The 21,657-nt window shown below is 40.3% G+C and overlaps 1 protein-coding gene across 3 annotated transcripts in view; it reads left to right on the top strand.

Annotated features, from left to right (window-relative positions):
- The window catches only part of LOC110980435 (periodic tryptophan protein 2 homolog), a 59,927-nt gene that overhangs the window by 8,970 nt on the left and 29,300 nt on the right, over nucleotides 1–21,657 (top strand). For all 3 annotated transcript variants that reach the window (XM_087132865.1, XM_087132866.1, XM_087132867.1), the window contains 8 exons: nucleotides 516–723; nucleotides 1,770–1,921; nucleotides 2,129–2,276; nucleotides 3,255–3,405; nucleotides 3,807–3,987; nucleotides 4,363–4,510; nucleotides 5,078–5,246; nucleotides 5,738–5,956. In XM_087132865.1, coding sequence (XP_086988991.1) covers nucleotides 516–723; nucleotides 1,770–1,921; nucleotides 2,129–2,276; nucleotides 3,255–3,405; nucleotides 3,807–3,987; nucleotides 4,363–4,510; nucleotides 5,078–5,246; nucleotides 5,738–5,956 — 1,376 coding nt within the window. The remainder of the gene's footprint in view (nucleotides 1–515; nucleotides 724–1,769; nucleotides 1,922–2,128; nucleotides 2,277–3,254; nucleotides 3,406–3,806; nucleotides 3,988–4,362; nucleotides 4,511–5,077; nucleotides 5,247–5,737; nucleotides 5,957–21,657) is intronic.

The following is a 21,657-nucleotide window of genomic DNA, read 5'->3' as shown; positions in this document are numbered from 1 at the left end:
CCAAATTTTGAGGGCTCTGAACATTTGGAGTGCCAGCATACGGGCTCTGTGCACAAACGGGAGAGGACGGTGTATCAGCCATTACTGGGTTGTCATCCGGTAACAGCTTATATAATCCTATATGGTGAAGAGCATACGTGACTGATTTTCATTCTGAGTATATAGTCTGCAGATAGGCATCGCTTGCCCGGTGTAAATGGTCTGCTTTGCCTCTCTCTTCATGATCAGTGAGAGGGAACTTTATTACTTGTACATAGTTTCAATGCAGTTGCATACACGTGCAGAAAACTGAGACATTTCTGAAATTAGCTGTAAGATCTCAAGCTGGATCAATATCATATGTGAAAATATCGCAACATTTGTACGTATTTAAAAAGTGCCAGCAAAGAGGCAAGCGCTGAGCACCGAAAAAAGATAAGGTTTCTCGCTGTGAAATTTGTAAGCATCGTACAAGGTTGATTTCTGCTCTGTGGCCCAGAATCATGGTGGCTGCACCTATTGTCTTTGTCGTCCAGCATATCCAACCAATGTGTTGCAGCAGTCTGTTTCAATCAGCCGGGTGACTGGATTGGGTTTGGCTGTTCAGGACTCGGGCAACTGCTGGTCTGGGAATGGCAGAGCGAGTGCTATGTCTTAAAGCAACAGGGCCATCATAATAACATGAATTGCCTAGACTTCTCACCAGATGGTCAGCTCATTGTCACAGGAGGACAGGACGGAAAGGTTAGAATTCTGCGGGAAATTTGTTGTCTCAATTTCTTGATTGTCTGTGGGGTTGTTTTGGATGAAGAGTATTGATTTATTTTTGCTTTCAGTGGGTATTGTAGTTAGAGAATTTCTTTCAAGCACTGTCCGAAAAGTTAGCAAAGAAAACTTACTTTGGGGTGGGCTTAATCAGTTTTCACATAAATGAACAAAAAACGAGTGAAGCGGCTTTGGATCCTGAAACCTTACATTCAGTACACTACTGACTGAACTTCTGGAAATCCTAGCTGGAAAACTGCACTCAGTTAGCTACCAATGTGTAGCTCTGTTTCTGAATGTCTTTGGGTTGGCAAGAATAACAACAGCAATTACTTTGGGTACACGAATAAGAACCTTGTGGTTTGAAGGATTGTAAAACAACAGGAAAACCCCTGAGTCACACAGTGTTTAGAAAACCTACACTACACTGGTCCACGGTCAAAATGGTTAAAAAACAAACGAAGTCAGACTTGACTAATTCTGGGTCACTGAGAATGGAAATGAAGCCTAAAGTGGTATATTGGCACAACTTTTAGAATGTGGATTGTGTTAGTAGCTAAATGTACATGTGTAAATGTTTGGGAAAGGTTTATAATTTCTGATTATGCTATGTGCACCATATATATAGAACGAAAAAATGTGAACTTAAATATCTTGGAAACCCTAGCCAATCAGCTATTTTAATTGAATTCAATTTGAATTTGAATTCAGCACATGAAAATCCACTATAAACACCACATTTAATCTTTGAAGCAGATAACTCTTAAAAATTGTTGACCAGTGTTATTGGAGACAGTTTTTGAAAAACTTTTGAGCCTTGTTATTGTGGACTCTGGGTATGAAAACTTTTGTAGTCCCGTAAACAGTTTGATTAATCTTGCACAAGATTTTTCTGTGGGGAACTTTACTCGAAAGTTGTACTTTGGTAGGGATTCTTGACTCATTCCATCGTTCAGTTTCCATTTGCTAGTCAACTGCATTCCAGCCTTTTGATGTAATCATAATTCTCTTGATATTAATTTCAGGTGAAAGTATGGAATACCAGCAGTGGTCTTTGCTTTGTCACGTTCAGTGAACATACTGCATCTATAGCGGGAGTCACCTTCAGCGGCAAAGCAGGCAAAGTGGTAGTATCATCATCATTAGATGGCACGGTCAGGGCCTTTGATCTAAACAGGTAAGTCTAGCATTCGTACTGTGTGGTCGCTGTCGCCTAAGCAGCTCATTTCTAAAGTTGCCATGGGGAAGAACCAAGAGCTGGCACAGTCCTTGACGAAGGAACACGATTATGTCCAGGTGCAAAGCTGTCACTTTCACTTGAGGGGTTACCTTGATCGGTTGACTTTGAAATTTGTTATTTCTGTACTCCATTTCTGTGTTTCAGATACCGTAATTTCCGCACATTCACATCTCCTCATCCTGCTCAGTTTGCCTGTCTGGCTGTTGATTCCAGCGGGCAGTTAGTAGCTGCAGGAGCTCAAGATAGCTTTGAAGTCTTTGTCTGGTCCATGCAAACTGGACGATTGCTGGAGGTAGGCAAGCATGTACACGTGTATTTAGCTTTAATACCTAAACTAGTGATCTTGTAGAACAATTTTTCACCGTGCAGTTTTATTCTGTGAATAAACATAGTGTGCAGGCATGGCATACATAGTGTGGACCTCTGCACAAAAGAAGTCCGCACAATGTAGGGTGTGAAGGCGTAGTGTGGACTCGCACACGTCCACACAATGCTTTCCCCTCTCTGAAAAACAGTTTCAGAGGCATTTTGGGGTCAAGGTTATCCGTAGCAAAATGAAGAGGAACAGTCTAGAAAATTATCATCAAAAATCCAGCTGGAAGGAGTTATCCTTGTTAGAGAAAAAGGAGCAGTTTCCTCAAGTTTCCTTAACCACAGGAGAACGAAGGAATGTCCACACTTTGTATGTAAAACAGGTATGGGTGTGTTGAACTGCTATTATAGATATATTGCAATATGTGTCCTCAGTTGGCTGTAAAGGAGTACTTTCCCCTGGCAACGTTAAAAATACTCCCCGCTATGGTTTGCACGTACATGTACAGCAATCAGTAACTATTACATCACAAATCTCATGCAATCTGACCAATCATAAGGCCTGTTCCAATGGCCTGCAACGGATCGTGGGTGTTTCCATGTTACGGGTTGCTTTTCTTCAGTGTTGGAGCATAGGGAACAAGAACACTGACGAAAAATTCTGTTTGCAAAAGTGTGATTGGCTGTTGAAAGAAACCCATCACCTAGACGTTCCAAAACATGTTTGTACCAATGCGATTTAAACTTCATGGTTGCCAACTTGAGATATTTAATGCTTAAATTGGACAAAACTTGCCGTATATGGGGAAATACTACAGACTGATTATTGAACTGACTTTGAAGTGCCCTCCTTGGACTCTCATGACAAATCCTCCATCTCGTTTGTTGCACTATAATTCAATACACCCACATATATCTATTCATTGATATACTTTGGACACTTGTCCGTAACATGTAGGTTCTCTCTGGCCATGAAGGACCAGTGTCGAGCCTCAGCTTCAGCTCAGTGGCAGACATACTGGCTAGTGCATCCTGGGACAAGACCGTGAAACTCTGGAATATTTACGCGCACAAAGCTGCTAGAGAGACTCTACAGGTCTTGACTGATGGTAGGAACAGCTGACCCTCATTCCTGAATGTGTTGGTGTGGGAATTATTTGGTGGAGATTGACTTCTGCCAGTCATGTGTGATATCGTGTACAAATTTCCTTTAATCTGTCATCAAGGTGTGTGAAAAATTGTTGTAACAACAGGATTGACTCTTTGGGTTAACCCAAATTTTCGGAATCAATAAGCACCATGTTTCAATATTTATTACTTCAACATGGTAGCATGTTCCAGATTTTGTGCATTGGTAAGTGTCAACAGGGTGGTACAATTTTTCCAGTTGGACATCCTTCGTTAAAAGCCTACCTGCCTTAGAACTTCACAATGAGATTTTCAGAAGTTGTGAAAATTTGTTCTTGTTAAGAAACTTTCCCAGTAAATTGTTTGGTGTTATGTATTACAGGTCTAGCTGTAGCCTTCAGCCCTGATGGTCAGCAGTTAGCCGTGGCTACATTAGATGGTCAGATTTCATTCTGGAACGTTCAGACAGCTTCGCAGACGGGGTCTGTTGATGGCAAGACGGACCTCGGAGGAGGAAGGAGAGAGGGTGATATGGTAACAGCAAAGACCTCATCGGCAGCCAAGTAAGATATCACGCAAACACTTCACTGTGGCTTGGTTGTTCATTCGTTACTGCATTCTTGAGCAACATTGTGGAACCCAGAGATTGAGTCTTGGTGTCAAAGTCACTTGAGTTCTGCATTAGAGAGAGCAAAATGAGCCCCTAGCCTGTGGCCATGGTGCATGCTTTAATTTCAGTCATAGCTGCAACTTTGGAACCCAGCCTTAACCATAACAGTCCTCCATTCTTCACCTGTAGGAAGACTGAGGACAGTTTGGGATAGAGGCCCAGTTTTGTCAACCTGTAAGCATGCCATGTTTGCTGCTCGTTGTTGGTTTGGGCCAAGTGAGGAACGTTGTGAAGATTCAAGTTGTGTTTGACTTTCTTTGATTTTTAGGTCCTTCAACACTTTGTGTTATTCAGCTGATGGCACATGTGTTCTTGCAGCAGGCAAGTCGAAGCATGTGTGTATTTACAACATACAGGAGCAGATGCTTGTCAAGAGGTTTGAAGTGTCATGCAATCTGTCTCTGGATGCCATGGAGGTATGACGCTGATTCTACTGATAACTGAGCATGAGTCAGTCAGGGTACTCTGGAGCCTAATAATGAAGGATACTTACATTTGCTGGTCTTTAAAAGCCATTCTTCTGTGTACATTTTGGGAATTCCCATAGAAGAAATGGCTCATCTAGTTGAGAAGAGCTAATTTAGATTTAAGAATAGGTCTCAAATGATAATCGTTTCCTACAGATGGCCTTGGCGTTTTGGATATCAAATTTGGTGGCATGCATCAGCTGTACTGTATTTCAAAGATGTGCGGATGGGTGCGTATGTTGGCATGTAACATTTGCACACCGTGCACAATTGGAATGCACACCTGATGGCATTAAATATGCAGTTATGATTTTTCTATGAAGATACCAGTTGCGTCCTGTGAGAGGGAGATCCATGGAGGCTTGGGTTCAGGTTTTTTGATTACACTTCTGCTCTCTGAAAGAAGGGGTCGTCAACCAATGTGATGTGTGTAGATGTGGTAGCATATGCCACATATTTTTCTGTCCCAGCGTCATCTTTAAAAGTTTCCATTCACGTTGTTTTGTTTGTTTTCAGGAATTTTTGAATCGTCGAAAGATGACAGAGTTTGGGAACATTGCCCTGATTGAGGAAGAAGGGGACAGTTCCCAAGCAGTCAGCTTACCTGGTGTCACTAAGGGAGACATGAGTTCAAGGTTCTTTAAACCAGAGGTCAACGTGTCAGGGGTCAAATTTTCACCAACAGGTAACAGTCTTCTTGTCAGGGATTAGTGCCCCACATGTGGTAACTATGGAGGGATTTCAAAGATTCAAGTTTTTACCGTGACGGGGAACTCAACATTGTGAAGTTCTTTCAAGACAATGTGAACTTTCCCACCTTGAATGGAATTGAAAAAGAAATTCACAATGTCCGAAAATGAGTTTGCATAATCATTACACAAATTATTTTGCAATTCAAAATAAATGTAGGTGTTTGTTCCGTCCCGAGTTTGTTGTAATTATATCATTGTCTTAAAATACACAAAAAGCCGTAAACCCAATCTGCATCAATACAAAGTTACTCATTTTAAACACCAAACTTGGGCAGTCTTCTCCTGCATAAAGTATAACTACTGATTAAACTGATGGACCAGGACCAGTGTTTGTGAATTTCCAACCACATTTATGAGGTACCTGAGAGCGTACCTAAAATTCTGACAATCATGCTGGCAGAACTTCCATCTTGATCTCTCACAGGCCGTCAGTTTGCTGCAACAACCACGGAAGGCTTGCTGATGTACTCACTGGACAATACCTTGACCTTTGACCCCTTTGATTTGACACTTGAGATTACCCCCGGCTTGGTTCGAGATACATTGCATCGCAAGGAATGGAGCAGCGCCCTCATGTTGGGTTTCCGAATCAACGAAACGAAGCTGATTCAGGAGGTGGTGGAGTCGGTACCCCTCGAGCAAGGTATGATTTCAATGACTCCATTTTCATCATTGTTACACGTCCCTGTTTTGTTTCTGTCATGTACTTGCACAGAATACGTTTTATGACACTGCTCTTACAGAATCTGTTTCTTGATTAGCCCAGAGCCAGTCACATGATATTCAGGTTTTTTTGCTCAGTTGTTTTTTTCACAGCTGTCTCTCGACTTTTCCAGTCGTCTCTAATGTCTAAATTGTGCACGTAAATACATGTGTTCATAAAGTCCGTAGTTACGATAAACAAATAACGACCACTGTACACGTGCAGTTGATTTGTATGGATATACAACAGTGGGGAATGGGGCTTTGATGATATGGGATGAGGTGTAGGTTAACAGGTGTATTGCTCCGTGTTACAGTGAATTGATTGATCAGTTTTCCCTGTGGATCATGTGGTTTTTTACGTTGCCTCAATATTGAATGTTTCTGCTTTTGAGAACAAGAGACAAAGTATTTCCTCCCAAATATCTCCAAAATAAACGGCAAAATGAACATCGTGCATGGAATCTTCGTGCACTACATGTGACAGCGTTTACGGCCTTCTCGAACGTCATGCATTTTTTGTTAAAATTCTCGAGTGTCATCAAAATTCCGTCAAAAATGACATTCACAACTAACGTATTGTACTCATCATACATTTTTGATGTGGCCAAACTTAAAGATTATTTTCAGCGGTTGAAAGGTATAAGACCTGGCAGATATGCTGGTATAGTGAGAGTGATTATAAATGGTAAGAGAATAAAGAGAGCCAGACTTTTCTCATCATTTTCCGTCAATTTTGTGCTCTTTTTTTCATGGCTTATATTTTTTAAAAGTTATTTCTTAGGTGCTTTAAAATACATCAGTTGAAAAATGTACTGAATTCTCCTTGTTGCTGGGAGAGGTTTTGAAATCAAGTCCTCTAGCATGTCTGGTGAAAACACTTCGACGTAAAACTTTAAATGAATTCAACTCCATTTGATTTGCACTGGTAGCCAACCAAATGTACACAATATTCCTAATCATGGCCTAATTATCCACAAATAATCATTTGTATAAATCTGAAGGTGCTAACTTTTGTTTTTCATGATCAAAGTCATTCTTTTAGAAATTTTGAAAAATGACATCCAGAGTTGCATTTTGGTCCATTTTATGAAGAACACGCCACGTACAAACACTGCCCAACTCCACTGATAGAAAGTCTCGTCCCTCCTGTTATTACCACAAGTGATCTTTGAGACTGCTATCATTGATGTCATCAGACTGGCTGCTCTTCAACCGTACATTGTTCATATCCTCTCTGCTCTGACACCTGGCAGGCTTGATCCCATTAGTGGCTTCTTTATGTACAGCCGTCTGGCTATAAATCAGTTGCAGGTGCATGATGAGAGCCTGTTATTGTGACATCGGTAATGGATAGTCTGCAGAGGCCTCCACCAGTTGGAATCCGATAGGGTGATTTATGGAGGACTCAGAATTTGTTCCAGAGTGGTTTTTACCCTGTACCTAACAACTCTTGTGTACAGACATTATGATAAAGCTTTACAAAGCATTGTATAATGTAATTTGTGTTCTCTCACAGAAACATAAGTTTAATGCTGATACATGTAAATAAATGCATGCATGTTCGTTAGTACTTCCCCCCAATTTTCAACCTGTGATGTAGCATCCTGCTGTACACGATTGATTATTAAATTGAGGCAGAGTTACATGTACCGGTATAAATGTCAAACCCATCCAAGCCGTGAACTGCAATCTGGTTCCTAAGTGACTTCGTCACAAAGGCGGATGTGCCACAATTTGCAGGCCCCCTTTGGACGATCGCTGAAGTTGTACGTTAACTTCGGGTTCCTTGGTTCCGTTTAAACAGTGATCAATGCATGTAACCCTATGTGCAGTGCACGTGTGTAGTGGGCGTGGTTTAAACTGAAGTGACTTTACACTTAAGAACCGGATAATTATAATGCCAGTTAAAAAATTGTAATACATTGCTATAAAGCTTACTTCACTTAAGGGCATTAATGTATGCTTGACCCATCTTAAATGTTCAGCGGCTCAGGAGAATGGACACAACTAATGCGTGAGCTACAGACAAGAGCATTATGAGCGTCCATTTTCCTGACCGTTTAAGACCAGCCAAGCATAGTGTGCATTGTACATACACGTATATCATTGTTATTCATGAATACCTTTCAAATAATAAAGTCAGACCAAGTTTAAAAATTACAAATTTCCAATGATTTGGTCAACAACTTTGCCTTTTTTTTGAAAAATACCCCTCTAGCCATGTACATGTAATGGTATAATCCTGTCATCCTGTAATGGTATAATCGTGATTAAGCCATTAAGCACATGAACCATTGGGCTCATTCACAGCTGTCATGTACATGTATGTGTAAACATGAATGCACAACAAGATTGAAATGTGTGCATCTCAGCGTGCAAGTGGAACATGCAATGTTGCTTTGGAGATGTGTGCCTGTTTATAATAACCCATGTGTGCGGTTGGTGGGGCTTACTGGATCAGTCTGTTGTCGTGACGGTACATGTACACGTGTAAGGGCCAAAGTCACTTGAACCGCTTAACAAGTGCAAAGTTGTGCTAAAGGGGGGAGCTTCAGTACATTGTACATATACATGTATTTCAAGTTGGACTTTCGGTATAAGTGCTTGCAATGAAATGGATTTTCCCTCAAGTTTTGGCAGCAATCCTGCAAGTCTTGGGCAATAGCATACACCTGTACATGTAGGTTAGAGATGAATACTTCTCTCAGCCTCTACCCTGTGAGCTTATTACCCTCAGCCTCTAGGCACTCAGACTAGAGTCCAATCCTCATCCTCCAGTGCAGCAGGTGAGAGGAGGCCATTCAGAGAGCCGCTCCGTTCAGACGGCCATGAGCAACTCTCCATTGCCGTCCCCCCCCCCCGACCTCAAGTCTTTCCATCACAAGACCAAAGTCATGCTCTCGTCCTTCAATGCTGCTGCTGTTCGGAGGAGGGGATTTCTGGATTCATTCTTGTTCCACCATAGTGCAGGGCACCTGTAGTGCGGGAGTCATGTGTACTTCGGAGATCCCCGTCTCCTTCTAAATGTAGCCTTGTGGGAAAGGGATCAGTCCACTGGCAAGACTACCTACTGCAATGTATATGCCAGCAGCCCGGAGTGACAACCATGTCAAGATTATGAAATTAAAGAGATTATACAGGCAAGCTAGGGATTGAATGTCTTAAGGCTGCAGGTGATGATGAAATCCAGTCTCCAGAATCACTTGACCCATCTTGCTTGAGGGTGTCTTGATGCAGTCTCAGACATTAGTGAATCTCGAACCAGTTCCACCTGCTTGCAAAGTGTCTTTGGCTACATGGTCATTCTGTAAATTTGAGGTCCAAAAGTGTGACACTTTTGGTGTCCCTGTTACACCTGACTTATTCAATTTGACATGGAAATAACATTGAAATAGACTTCAAACTATGTTTGTTTGTTTGTTTGTTTGTTTGTTTGGCATGTAATTACATTACTTAATTACTCTTAGAAATTAAGGAATTTGTTCTAATCCTACAGAATCACATGTGCCTATGTGACAGAGACATGAAACTATGCACCCCAACTGTGCATTTTAATGTGCTTACTGGTATGTTGCCTTCAATACCAGTTCTTTCAGAATTTGGAAAACCTTTATTAGTTCATACATCTTTATGATATTGAAGACAAATGGAAAAGACCTGTAAGCATAAAGATGAATATCAGAACACTGAATTTCAGCTAATACAATGTGAGTACATGTTTGTATTTACTGATTTATACATGTACATGTCAAGCAAGCAACATTAAACAACCAAAACTGTACAGATAAGTCAAGTGAAAGTGTAAGTTGACTAGTGTTATAAACTCCCAGTACACCCTCTGCCGCACCATAGTTGTGGGAACACTCAACATTTCACCTGTTTGTGGGGACCGAAAACATTGTGGGGACTTAGAAATGTTCCCACAACTTGGTTCAAATTTCCCTAACAAAAGAACTTGTCCCCTGAACGCGGTGAATGCCTACCCAGATGTGCCGGTACATGTACTGTATAAGTCATAGTTAAATGGCACAGTGTTGGAGTGATGAGGTTTCACCCAGTAGAGGACATTGTGATGAATGAATCATTTAAGGTTGTTTTCATGAGGCAGCTGCATAGGTCGTTGGAGTCTTTCTTTGGAATATACTGCTATTAGAAAAAAACAGCGATTTTCTCTGTTTTCTTGCCTGATGTACATGTACACGCACTGTGACCCAGGCTACCCATTTTAATGACAGCAATATGTACATGAAAGACCCGAAAATGTTAGGGCCCTTAAAACTAAACTGGTTTGGATATTTGCAATATTTTAGGGCATTGCTTGCTTTTGTTATGGTTCTGACAGTATTGTTAGGTGTACAGTGTTCAGTTTGCTAAATTTGTGAGCATTTGTTACATGTTTAACCAGATTCGGTTTGAGTTTGAGGTTTGGAGTCAGGATTGATGGAGTATACGAGTACGTAATTGTGTTGGCTTCAATGGCAGTCTACCTTCCAGATCACAGAACCTTGTGCACGAGGGACATTATCGTGAAGTGCAGCAGGGTTTCTCCGAATGAACAGAGATAACATTTCATTACTGGCCAACTTTGCCTGAAGACAGAGATTAGAGTTAACTTGTACCATACATTAGGATGTTAGTGATTGAATTTAGGCCAAAGCAAAGCACCTTCCTCAGGAGATTGCAAGTACATTATTGGTGACAGAGATTTGTACTCTGCAACATGAATCAGTTCACTGAAGCAGTGGGGTTGAAGTTGGTTAGAAACATTACAGGTGACAGAGAAATCCCCCGAGTAGTTGTTACATGTAAGTGGGGGGGAATGTTCTCGAAGAAGAAAATGTCACTACTTCATAAGAGACTTCACAAACCCGCTCAATAGGCTTCCTGATATAATTTTAGATTATTGATGGGAGGAATCCGTTTTGATCAAGTTCATGGAATATGGTCATGATGAATACTGCCAAAGGCATCTGATACGAAATGTATGTCAGATCAGATTGGGTGCTGAGTTTTCCTACAAGTCTTGGTATGAGCCGAAAGGGTCTTGCATTGTCTGCGTACATGTATGTTAGAGCCATTGATGTCACAGGTGGGTTTATCTGCATCTTATAATTAGGGTTGGAAAATGATTGGAATAAACCATTTTTAATCATTGGATTCAAAGTGCATGATGAGTATAGTTTGCTTTTGAATTATCATGGTGGGGTACATGTACATTGTACATGTACATGCATGTACGTCACTGGCAGCAGAAGTGAGGGGGTACGGGCCAGTTGCCCCCCATTTTGGGCAGGTCCTTTAACGGCTGATGCCTGAGGGTCTCACAAGTGCCTTAGCCGCCCTCTGTTGAAACTTGTTTCACTGCCACTAGAGCATGACAAGTGTCAGGTTCTAAGCTGGACCAGCGAGCGGTACAGTGCGGTTGAGGGGAAGACAGAAAGACAAGGAGAGGCAGTCTGACGGTGATTTTGTTTGTATTTACATCATACCTGTATACGAAGATTGCCTTGAAGATGGAGTCAAAATCATTGTCAAATTGGCAGTAACATGAGAGATGGAAATGCACATGCACTAGTATCATAAAAGCAGATCCTTGCACCAGTCATGCCCGGTACATGTAGTTCCCTGGGTTAGAATAAACATGCACTGGAACATGCTGTACATGGTCCATTCTATAAGTTTGAGGTCCAAAGTGTGCCTTTTTGTGTTTCTGTTGCACCTGACCTGTGTAATTTGACATGGAAGTCACTGAAATTGATTTCAAACTATTCTATTTGTTTGGCAGGTAATTACATTAATTCATCACCCTTGGGAATTAGAGAAGGTGCTTTGAACTTGCAAAATCAAACATGTACGTGTATGTCAGATGTTACCAGGACACACACAAAAATGGACCCCTAATTTACAGAATGACCCATATCGTGCCAACAGAGGGCTCACTATCCCTAGGCCATATACGTGTGGTAAACTCTGGATTAAATTTTAATCACTCGCTCAACATCCTTTCATGTGCAATTTTTTTTAATATACATGTAGCATTATCACAGCATTTGATATGCTGCAGTTTATGAGGTTATGTACATGTAGGCCTACAAGTTTGTACATGAACCGGTATGTCCAGTATTTTCCCTTTTTCCAGAGGCGATTCATATGTGTATTGGTATTTATAGAAGAATGATTCCCCCATTGATCTGTTTTGATGGCACTCTTGATACGGTAACCCCCCAGCTCGTGTAACCCAAGAGCTGGGGGATGGGCAGCATTTTGGTGTCATTTTATGACTATTGGACACATGTTACCTCTCTCACAAAATATCCATGTAGCCACAACAGGTACATGTACACATTACCATCATGCCAAACATGTTACTTTACCAATTGACATGCTCCACCATCCACGGACCAACATGCCTCAGAATGTTAGCGATATACATGTACCACAGAACTCTCGGTCAAATTGAATTACATACATGTTCATAAAACTCAAGAGGTAATATTCTTCAGTCAATTTTTGTTCAAAAGAAAATTATGAATAGTTTCCCCATTCTCCTAGTTGTCAGATGTTTGATTGCTGCCTTGCTTGGAAATAGAATGTACCCGCCTTAAGCTGCAGCTGTTAAAATGCACTTATCAAGGTATTTAGTTGAGAGGATTGTCTCAACCTTTTATATGATGTGCGCTTCAGAACAAATGATTGGCAGGACTTTTTTTTCCCCTTGAAAACCATCAGAAGAACCTACTGGGGATAGAGACAGGAACAGACAACCTCTTGAAAATCTAAAGGGCAATTTCGGTTGGATTACTGTCCATCAGTTTAGGTCATTTTCCTGTTTTAATTCTTGTGAAATTTACAGTGAGAGTCTTTCCTTGGCCGTTGAAACTTTAATTCCAATCATTGATTGGCAGTGCCCACGGCCCCACAAGCTCTGGTCTATCGATTTCATGATGAAATTCGTTGGTATGAGATCAGTCGGAGCCACTTGAGAGCGGATAATCACCATGTAATAGCCAGCTATATAAAACTAAGACGTGCCAGCTGTGAGTTGATGTAGTGTTTTCACCGATGCCGGGTGCATACTGCATTGGATGGTGGCACTGACCCCTTCCCAGATTAGACCAAGGCGCTACCCCACATCAATAACAACTGATTTAGCACGCTAAATTGTCACAAGTCTCTAATTTGTTTGTTGACCTGCAAAGGGCTACGGTAGGCACCATTGCGTTGTATGCACATATTAACCTTTCACGAGGAATGGTCCATCAAAGACAGAATTGCCTTTAAAAAAAATAATACATGTAAGTAAACACCAAAATGCCAGGGCTGTATAAACTTTTAGGGATGATGAACCATGGTAGAAAATGTCTGACTTACAAGACGTAAAGACTGTGTAGTCTCATTGTGTTACTGTCCCTTTAGTGAAACTTGGTTTAAATTTAGATTTATTCAAAAATACAAGTGTTAAACTTGTACATGTATGTAGTTGAATTGACATCGTACACATATGTGTCCGTGACCGACTAATGATTGCATTTGTTTTTTCTTGAAATTGTTAACTTTTTAGTCGAATCACAGTATTGAATGGTTCAGCAGATCTTCTATGACATGTATAGCCTATTGTACATGCACAGTGTGGTCTGCTGGGTAATACTGCAATTGCATGTACATGTATCTGAGATTGAGGGGAAAATGTGCACGTGGATCAGTTTCAAACAACATATGATCTGTTGCAGGGAAGTTTCTAATTCAATCGGGAGGGTCAGTTACATGGAACAGGATAGGTGGGAAAGGTGCCACATTTTCTGATGGACAAAGAAACTGAATTGAGCACATCAGATCTGATTAGTAGGGTTTTTTCTAAGTTTATTTTAGAACTGTAGTGTATTGATTGATATTTGAAACCTTTCTCAAGTTGGGTGCGCATACATATATGCATCTACATGTACGTGTACCGGTACAGATCTTTATTTATGATTTTTTGGTGCATCATTGCATTTACATGTATCGTGATGCATTCTCTATGAAAGATAGGTTCTCTGTAAAAATGGCAAAGCAAGGGGAAAAATCCTGGATCTTCATTGCTTACAAAGTGATTTGAAATATTACTGGGCCCAGGAAAAAACAGTTGTGCTATTTTGTACTATTGCTCGCATTTATCTCATTACCCTTTGAGTGTTGGAAAATGAGTTGAGTTTCATGCTCTTGGAAAGGTTTCATGAGTAAATGATGCTTACCGTAACTACGTATTGACATGTATGTGTAAATTTTATTGGCCTATTTGCAAGAGCCATCACATTATTCCCACCTATAATTATTTGTAAGGTGTACTCCTAATCAATATGCACCTGATTCCGTCTCTTACAGCGTCTGTCTTTGACTGTGAGGTACATGTACATGTACATGTACCGGTAGGTACAATTCCTATTAAGACAGTGTGAGAGAAACACGTGCATATCATCCACTCCTGAACATGGGTGTGCAGCAGAAACAGCACCGACACTTCCTTCTTTAACAGCTATGTGTTACAATTTGAATATGGGCGTTCACAATAGTGTGCTTCCAAGAGTTTGCAACGCGTGGGCCAATCACAAGGTGCGAAATCTGTCGACCCCAGTGCTCATTTGGAAAGGGTCGACAGATTTTGCGCTCTGTGATTGGTGAACTCTTGGAGGTGCACTTTTGCGAAACGCCCATATTCTTCCACTGAAAGTTTAATTACATACATGTCCATGTATCATGTTCTTGTATGCCCCATACATGCGCTTGTAGTCCTGTAGTTCTATGGACAGTGCTCCGTAGGAGTGTTCCCACTGAATGCACAGTGTTTCTGTAAGTTCAGAAAATACACGTCTTGAATAGTACAAACTTGATAAGTGATGTACATGTACAATCCACGTAGGTAGGCCTACTGTATGAATGTATATCTATGAATGTGATGCATGACTACAGTACATGCACCATTGAACATAAAAAGGCTCCAAAGTCTTGGGTAAACTTACAGGAGTACCAAAAACATGATTACGACTGAACTGATACACTTACAATGTAACGTGCATTTGATATAATGTACCAATAGAAGGTACCAGTATGAGAAAATGAAGAACCTGAATGTGACATTTGATTTCATTTAGGCTGGTAATTGTTGGGCAAACCGTCACTTCCCTCTCCATCTTTATGTGAGTGAAATGTTTGGTATAAATGTACATACGTACAGGAACCGGTACATGTATGCTCAGTATTTTACCTACTTGTCTGTAACTTGGAAAAAATAACACACCATATGAGGTTACTCGCAACAACAGGATGATTTCTCAGATATGGATCTTTGAAAAGAGAAGTCATCCTAAATTGAATTAAAAAAGACTCAGACACACTTCAAGATCTCAAAACAGAGATGGAAAAAAAAGTGCATTTGCAGAAATATCCAGAGGAAAGTCAACCTCTTAAAATGGAACCTTGTAACCTATGAAAATAGTAGACTTGACAAAAATGAAAGACTTAAGAACAGAAAAAGGAAACAGATTCAAAACCTAACAAACCAAGAAGTAAAACGCCAAGAGAGTGTGCATAAAGCTACCCTTGCACTAGGCTTTACAACTTTTGTGAAATTGACGAATTGGAGTTGGGTTGCTTTTGAAATTACATGAAAAACACGTTGCCAAGACATCTCAAAAGTTCATTGGCACTGGTGGTGGGGGGGGGCCACCCCTAGCCCCTCCTTCCTTTTCAGCTGGTGGTGTGCCTATAATGGGGTGGGGCCTTATGCATCAGCCTGACAATGACTGAAGTCTGATGATAAGAACAACTAGGCCCTCCACTTTGGAAATCGTTCTACCGCTGGTGTTCATGGGGTTTGTCAAACATTCTCCTAGTTTGCAAAAATCTACATGTAGAAGGTCTATCCACCAGTGGTGCTGCCTGTCCATCTTCTCCAGAGGCAAGATGCAGACTGATGCTGACCTTAGTTTTACCAGGGGTTTTCATACTAGCTGGTCACTGGCTGCGAAATGTGATTCTCATTGTGCAGTGGCTGCAAGATGCTTGTGCAGTGGTTTCCAAAATACCTGTGCCCATGACACGAGTTTGCCAAGGGCACCAAACCCTTCCCAAAACTGTCGTGCAAATGTCATGAGATCGAACAAATGTCTTGAGACTTTTGCTGAATTCACAACACAAAATTGACCACAAGTTGACCAAAATGGCCACAATTTTTGGCACGACTGTTGCAAGACATTCCCACAAACATCGCAAAACAAGTCACAGCCTTCCTCTGGTGAAAGTGCCACAAACCCAGTTTGCCAAGCGCGCTGAAGTCACCGACTCTAGTGTGAGGCCACCTGAATGGACTTTATGGGAGAACACCAAGATCACTGACTATCTGTAGCAAGTACTATAGAGCAGGAAGCAACCAACAGTAAACTGACACGTTTTCTCTTCTCCGCCAGTGGACTATTAAATATTGGCTTGCTCATGGGGCAAAACCAAATGGAGCTAGCGCCTACACTAATATAAAGGCAAGTTTGATCAGGGGCCATAGTTAACCATACTCCAACTAACTGATGAACGCATACTAGTGACGACAGTTGGACTAGTCTATTCGACCATTCTTGTCTAACCCACCAAGGTTGGTCGTGTCGTTGGTTGCCAAAGCCAATTTTTAATAGTGCAGTGCAGAGAGAACCAATTATCAGAAAAAGTGGCAGGAAAAGTTGATGTCAGCACCAGTTATCCATTAAAAAAAAATTTTTTTTGTCCGTCTTAGCCCTAACAGTAGTTGACTAAGAGTCGTCTGTGCTTCAACTTCACTGAATATGCTAGTTGCATCACAAACCAACCACCAGTTAACTGTTGGTCCTTGATTGAACGAGATGGGGACACGCCACGAAGGAATACCATGCAGGACGACTCTATAAACAAAAGATGCACGTACAGTGTGTATTGTTAAAGGGGAGCTACATTTAAAAAATGCATGAAAACTCTGATTAAATTCTGGCTCAGCCATATTTATACATAAATAATGTATGTACATGTATGTAACCACAGTATTTCAACTGATACCAACTGATGTACATGTAACATACATGCATATCACTACTGGTTCATACTTTGATGAAGAGGACATTCTGGTTAAGTTACACATGTATGGGTTTTTGTACTGCATTAACTGTTACATTAACATTGGAATCTCTTTTTTACTCCTTTTATTGTGCATCTACAATAATGAAGTAACATTCAGTCAGACAGAAACAACCCCTGATCAATAGCTGTGCTGCATGTGCAGTCATTTTCAGACGTGCCAAATTGGAAAACTCCCGTGCAAGCAACTCGAGTTACTCAAGACTGAGAGCGTGATGTTTGAAGTGGTTGTGAGTAGCACAGCACAGTGAAAACAAACCAGATGAGACGTGATACCCACACAGTCAAGCTTTACTATTCAGCGTTTGGCCCCATTTTGTCCAATCAATGACAGTAAAAAGAAGACAGTGTTTTCAGACTTCTCTCCCTCAGAATTTTTCAACATAATAATCTTTAGTACTCCTCATCCCCGTGGGTTTTTGCTGTGCAGCCAAAAAGGCTATCAGTTGCCCACCTTGAAGAAAAATACCTAGTGGAAAATAATTTGGCCAGCCTCCTCAGTGTGTTGAATTTGACACTGTAACCCAAATAATAAGCAGTACATTAGAGGACTATTGATTACCCGGGAAGGCTGGTTGCCCGCCAGCTTGTCAGATAGGCAGAGCACTGGTTCCAAATGAGTCTTAATAAGAAGCAGCACCTCAGGCTCCCGATCAATTAGAGGCAAGAAGGGGAGGGACATTTGATAGGTCTCCTCAGGGTCCTGCTGGCAATTTTTACTGTCTCTAAATGTGTCCCCTGCACCCATTGAAATAAATCAACATATCCCAACCATCTAAAATGTACATTTATATCATTTGTTTTGTCTTACGTGTGCAAGGATACTGTTGTTGTTGACGAAATAGTCGTTTTCTAATTGCAGAATCAAATAAATTAATTTCAAAAATTAAGCACCGTGAGCTGGTATACTGATTGGAACAGTTGTGTGTTTCTGAGTTAAAACTTAATTAATGGAAAGTTGGGACTTAAATCTTTTCATTCAGACATGAATTGCTTCAACTTTTACATGTAGCTTTGCATATGAACATGTAGCATTTTCACAGATGGAATTGAAAAACGTATCCTTCGTAGTAAATTATGCACCGGTGTGATGACATGTACATGAAGTAGTATTACCGGTACATATTTATAATCATGCTGGTTTATTTATGATCATTCCAAAGTACTTCTTTCATTTTTTTGTAAAGTTCCATCTGTAATTCTTTTTTAATTGAGCTTTTCAACAATTTCCATTTATAATCCCATCCTCTTTCATGTTTCCAGGGATTTACTTAACTTGTCACTGGTGTCTTTCATGGTATGTGCATGTATGTACTGCTACGGTGGTGGAACCAACTCAGCATAGTTGTATCGCTGTCTCGGTGTCATACTGTACACAGTCCGACTTACTCAACGTTACAGGGGTGTTCCATTGCTGAAGCCTTAGGCCTTTCCTCTCACTGTCCAAGCTTTTCTGTCTCAAATCACACTCTGTGGCTCGATCATAAATGTCACGCTGCTCTGCTTTCTCCTGGCATCCCCTCTAATGTTCGGTAATTTCTGCCTTTTCCCATTGCCCAAATTGACTGGATGATGGTATACTTGCTGGTAATATTCCTCTTGTGGGTGCGCAAGTGACAGCTAGCCAGTGTCTTCTTATTAGCCGAAATTTTGGGGGGTTCAATTTCACAAATTAGCGCTCCAAAGGCAGAATTACATGTTGACTAGCAAGAAACATTAAAAGGGCGTAAAAAGTGATAAACAAGAAAAGGCCTCAGCAGCATTTAAAGAAATACCAGTACACGTAATACTGTACTTGTATCCATTACAAATATTCACAATTTACCGTGTGTGCTAAACCATGAACACATTTTTAAGTGAATACATTTTTCACTGATACAAATATTGTTTGAAATAAAACTTTAAACGAAGAACTAAAATTGTATAATAGGGAATTGGCTATTGGTTTTATGAAGAAAATAAAATGTACCATAACTCTCAGATGTTGGCAATAAAAAGCACACGGGCACATAGGGGTGTAAATGCATTCAGTCGTTACATTTTCGTGTTCCAGTGTTCAGACTTTTTAAAGTGCTTCCATTGGTTTGTACATGATTTTCCTGTTGAGGATTGTAACTTGTTATATGCTTGTTGGGACACACTGGCACATGTACAGGAGACACTCATTAGGTGTAAATATTTTTATAGAGCCTGTATTTCAACCGTTTTTGTAGCATGGTAACATTTGGAGAGCCACTCGATTATGATTAAGTTTGCATTTGGTAATCCATCAAGGCTGTTGCCATTGCAGTTGTGTATTGTTGCCTCATATGTTCTGTGTTTGTTTATGCCTTGAGAAATAAGAAATGACAAATACAAACACACATCACTGAGGAAGGGATAAAAGACTAACCATCGAGGACAGGAAACATCCTTTGTTCACGTTGCGCACATGCTCACAAAATCTTACAGGTGCTTTGAAAATGTACAGTGCCTTGTACCTTGTATCTGATGAATCCTTTTACATGTACATGTATGCTTGATTTTTGTTATGATATCTCATTTTCATGTACATGTACATAAACATTTGTAAATGACTTCCTCTATGTTTTATGACCATGCATCTTCATAATTATTATTTTTATTGGTTTATTCATTTAAAAGTTTAATCATCACAGCCAAAGGCTGTATTGTGTTTAAAATACAGAAAATAAAGTAAGCTACACATCTTGAAGAGAAGTTGACAAAGGTGAGTAACTTCGAAAGACAACTATCCTTGACAAGATTCAAATGTTAAAATACATCTAAAATAAACACATTAAAGACTTTTGTTGAGAGTTTTTCACAAGGGATGGAATACAACTGTTCCTGTACCGACCAGTGCAACATTTAACAGGGTCCATTTGGTTGGCATTATACATAATGTGAAAGCACTTTGTAGCCAGGGCCATTAACATTTCACAAATCACCAATTGAAGCTTACTATCTGCATTTTGCAGTTATACACATTTTTCCAGGTACATGGTCAATTTGACTGCATTTTAAGCCATCATTTGATTGGATTCCATTATGCCTAGGTATTCATCATAGTCAGCAGAATAGACAGGGGGATAAAAGCCCATCTAGTCCCCAGTGATTTACACAAACGCTCATTGATCGTGAGTAAGGAAGAGTGTAATAAATGTATCGCATGAGGCAGGAACAGCCTCGAGTTTTTCGACTTTTCTGTGGTATAAACGGAGGGTGTGTGCTGCGTGATGAAGTAACATAAAAAACAACCGCAGCAGGAAATGTATACACAAGGTAGTCTCTTGGGAGTGACGAGAGTAGGCTTTGAATCATGCATGAACACTTGATGATGTGTAGACGCAGCACCAATATTCATCTGAGCCTTTGCTAGTCTGTAGAAACAAACCATGAAGTCCCTCCGACCCCTCTAACTGGCCTTCACGTCCCTGCTGCATCGTAAGGGTCTCTGCTCAGGTCTGATAACCCCTGAATGTTCGTTTTAGTCTGAGGCTGTTGAATTATAGTTTAATACATGATGAAACACCATGTTCCTTCCATGACATAGTGCATGTAGGTTCCATGACATGTGCATGATATATTTGGGCATTTTAATTGAAATGGATTATATTACAGTGTGAATGTTTATTGATTGGATCACATATTGTTGGGGAATGGGGAAATTACTTGGCCCTTGCAGTGCAAAGTAAAAAAAAAAGTATGTGGGAAGTGTTTTTCTGACTTAATGCTGTGGAAGATTATTCTTGAAGGTTTTAGTACTGATTAGTTTACATGATTGTTTACTGATAGTTTAGTTTAGTTTACTGATACTGTAGTTTACATAATTAGTTTACTGATAGTTTAGTTTAGTTTACTGATAGTTGAGTTCACTGATTAGTTTACATGTAAAATGATTAGTTTACATGCATTTTTCTGTTAAATGAGAAATGTGTGTGGTGTATGAGGGTCCAAGGAGATAGTTTAGAAAGATTGCTTTGTCTTCAGGAAAATGGATATTTAGTGATGCTGTATACATATCTAAACTCTCAAGGTGTAATACATGTAATAGACAATTAGGGTGGCCTTGGTACATGTTCATGTACGTTTAGTCAGTGGCAGAAACAGGATGAGGATAAAGCTTGGCCCAATTCATGTAATGACCAGCAAAATACAAAACAAACAAATAACTGGTTTCATCTCTGTGAAATTGTACTCAGCTCCTTTTAGTAGACTCAAATAAAGAATTTGTGACTCCAAAAGTAGGAGGACTAGTAAGTGGGAGACCATTGAGTTTGCCTTGGATAACTGATGCCATCCCTGTCTTTGGCAGCTTTTTGGAAATTGATTGATGACATACATTGGCTCTATGTATCACGTGCCCAAAGGAGAAGATTCGAACATTAAAACGAAGTGTGGTAAATGGTCCATGCATTTCGGACCAAATGAAGGTGTGGAGAAAATCTGGAGAAATTAAAAAACATTTTCACAGGTCAGGCATTTGAATCTTTTGCCTGGCATATG

Source organism: Acanthaster planci, linkage group LG02 (assembly GCF_054643075.1).
Source record: "Acanthaster planci isolate LZ-2023a linkage group LG02, COTS_SCS, whole genome shotgun sequence".
NCBI classification, from domain to species: Eukaryota; Metazoa; Echinodermata; class Asteroidea; order Valvatida; family Acanthasteridae; genus Acanthaster; species Acanthaster planci.
This window is presented reverse-complemented; position numbering and strand designations above follow the sequence as displayed.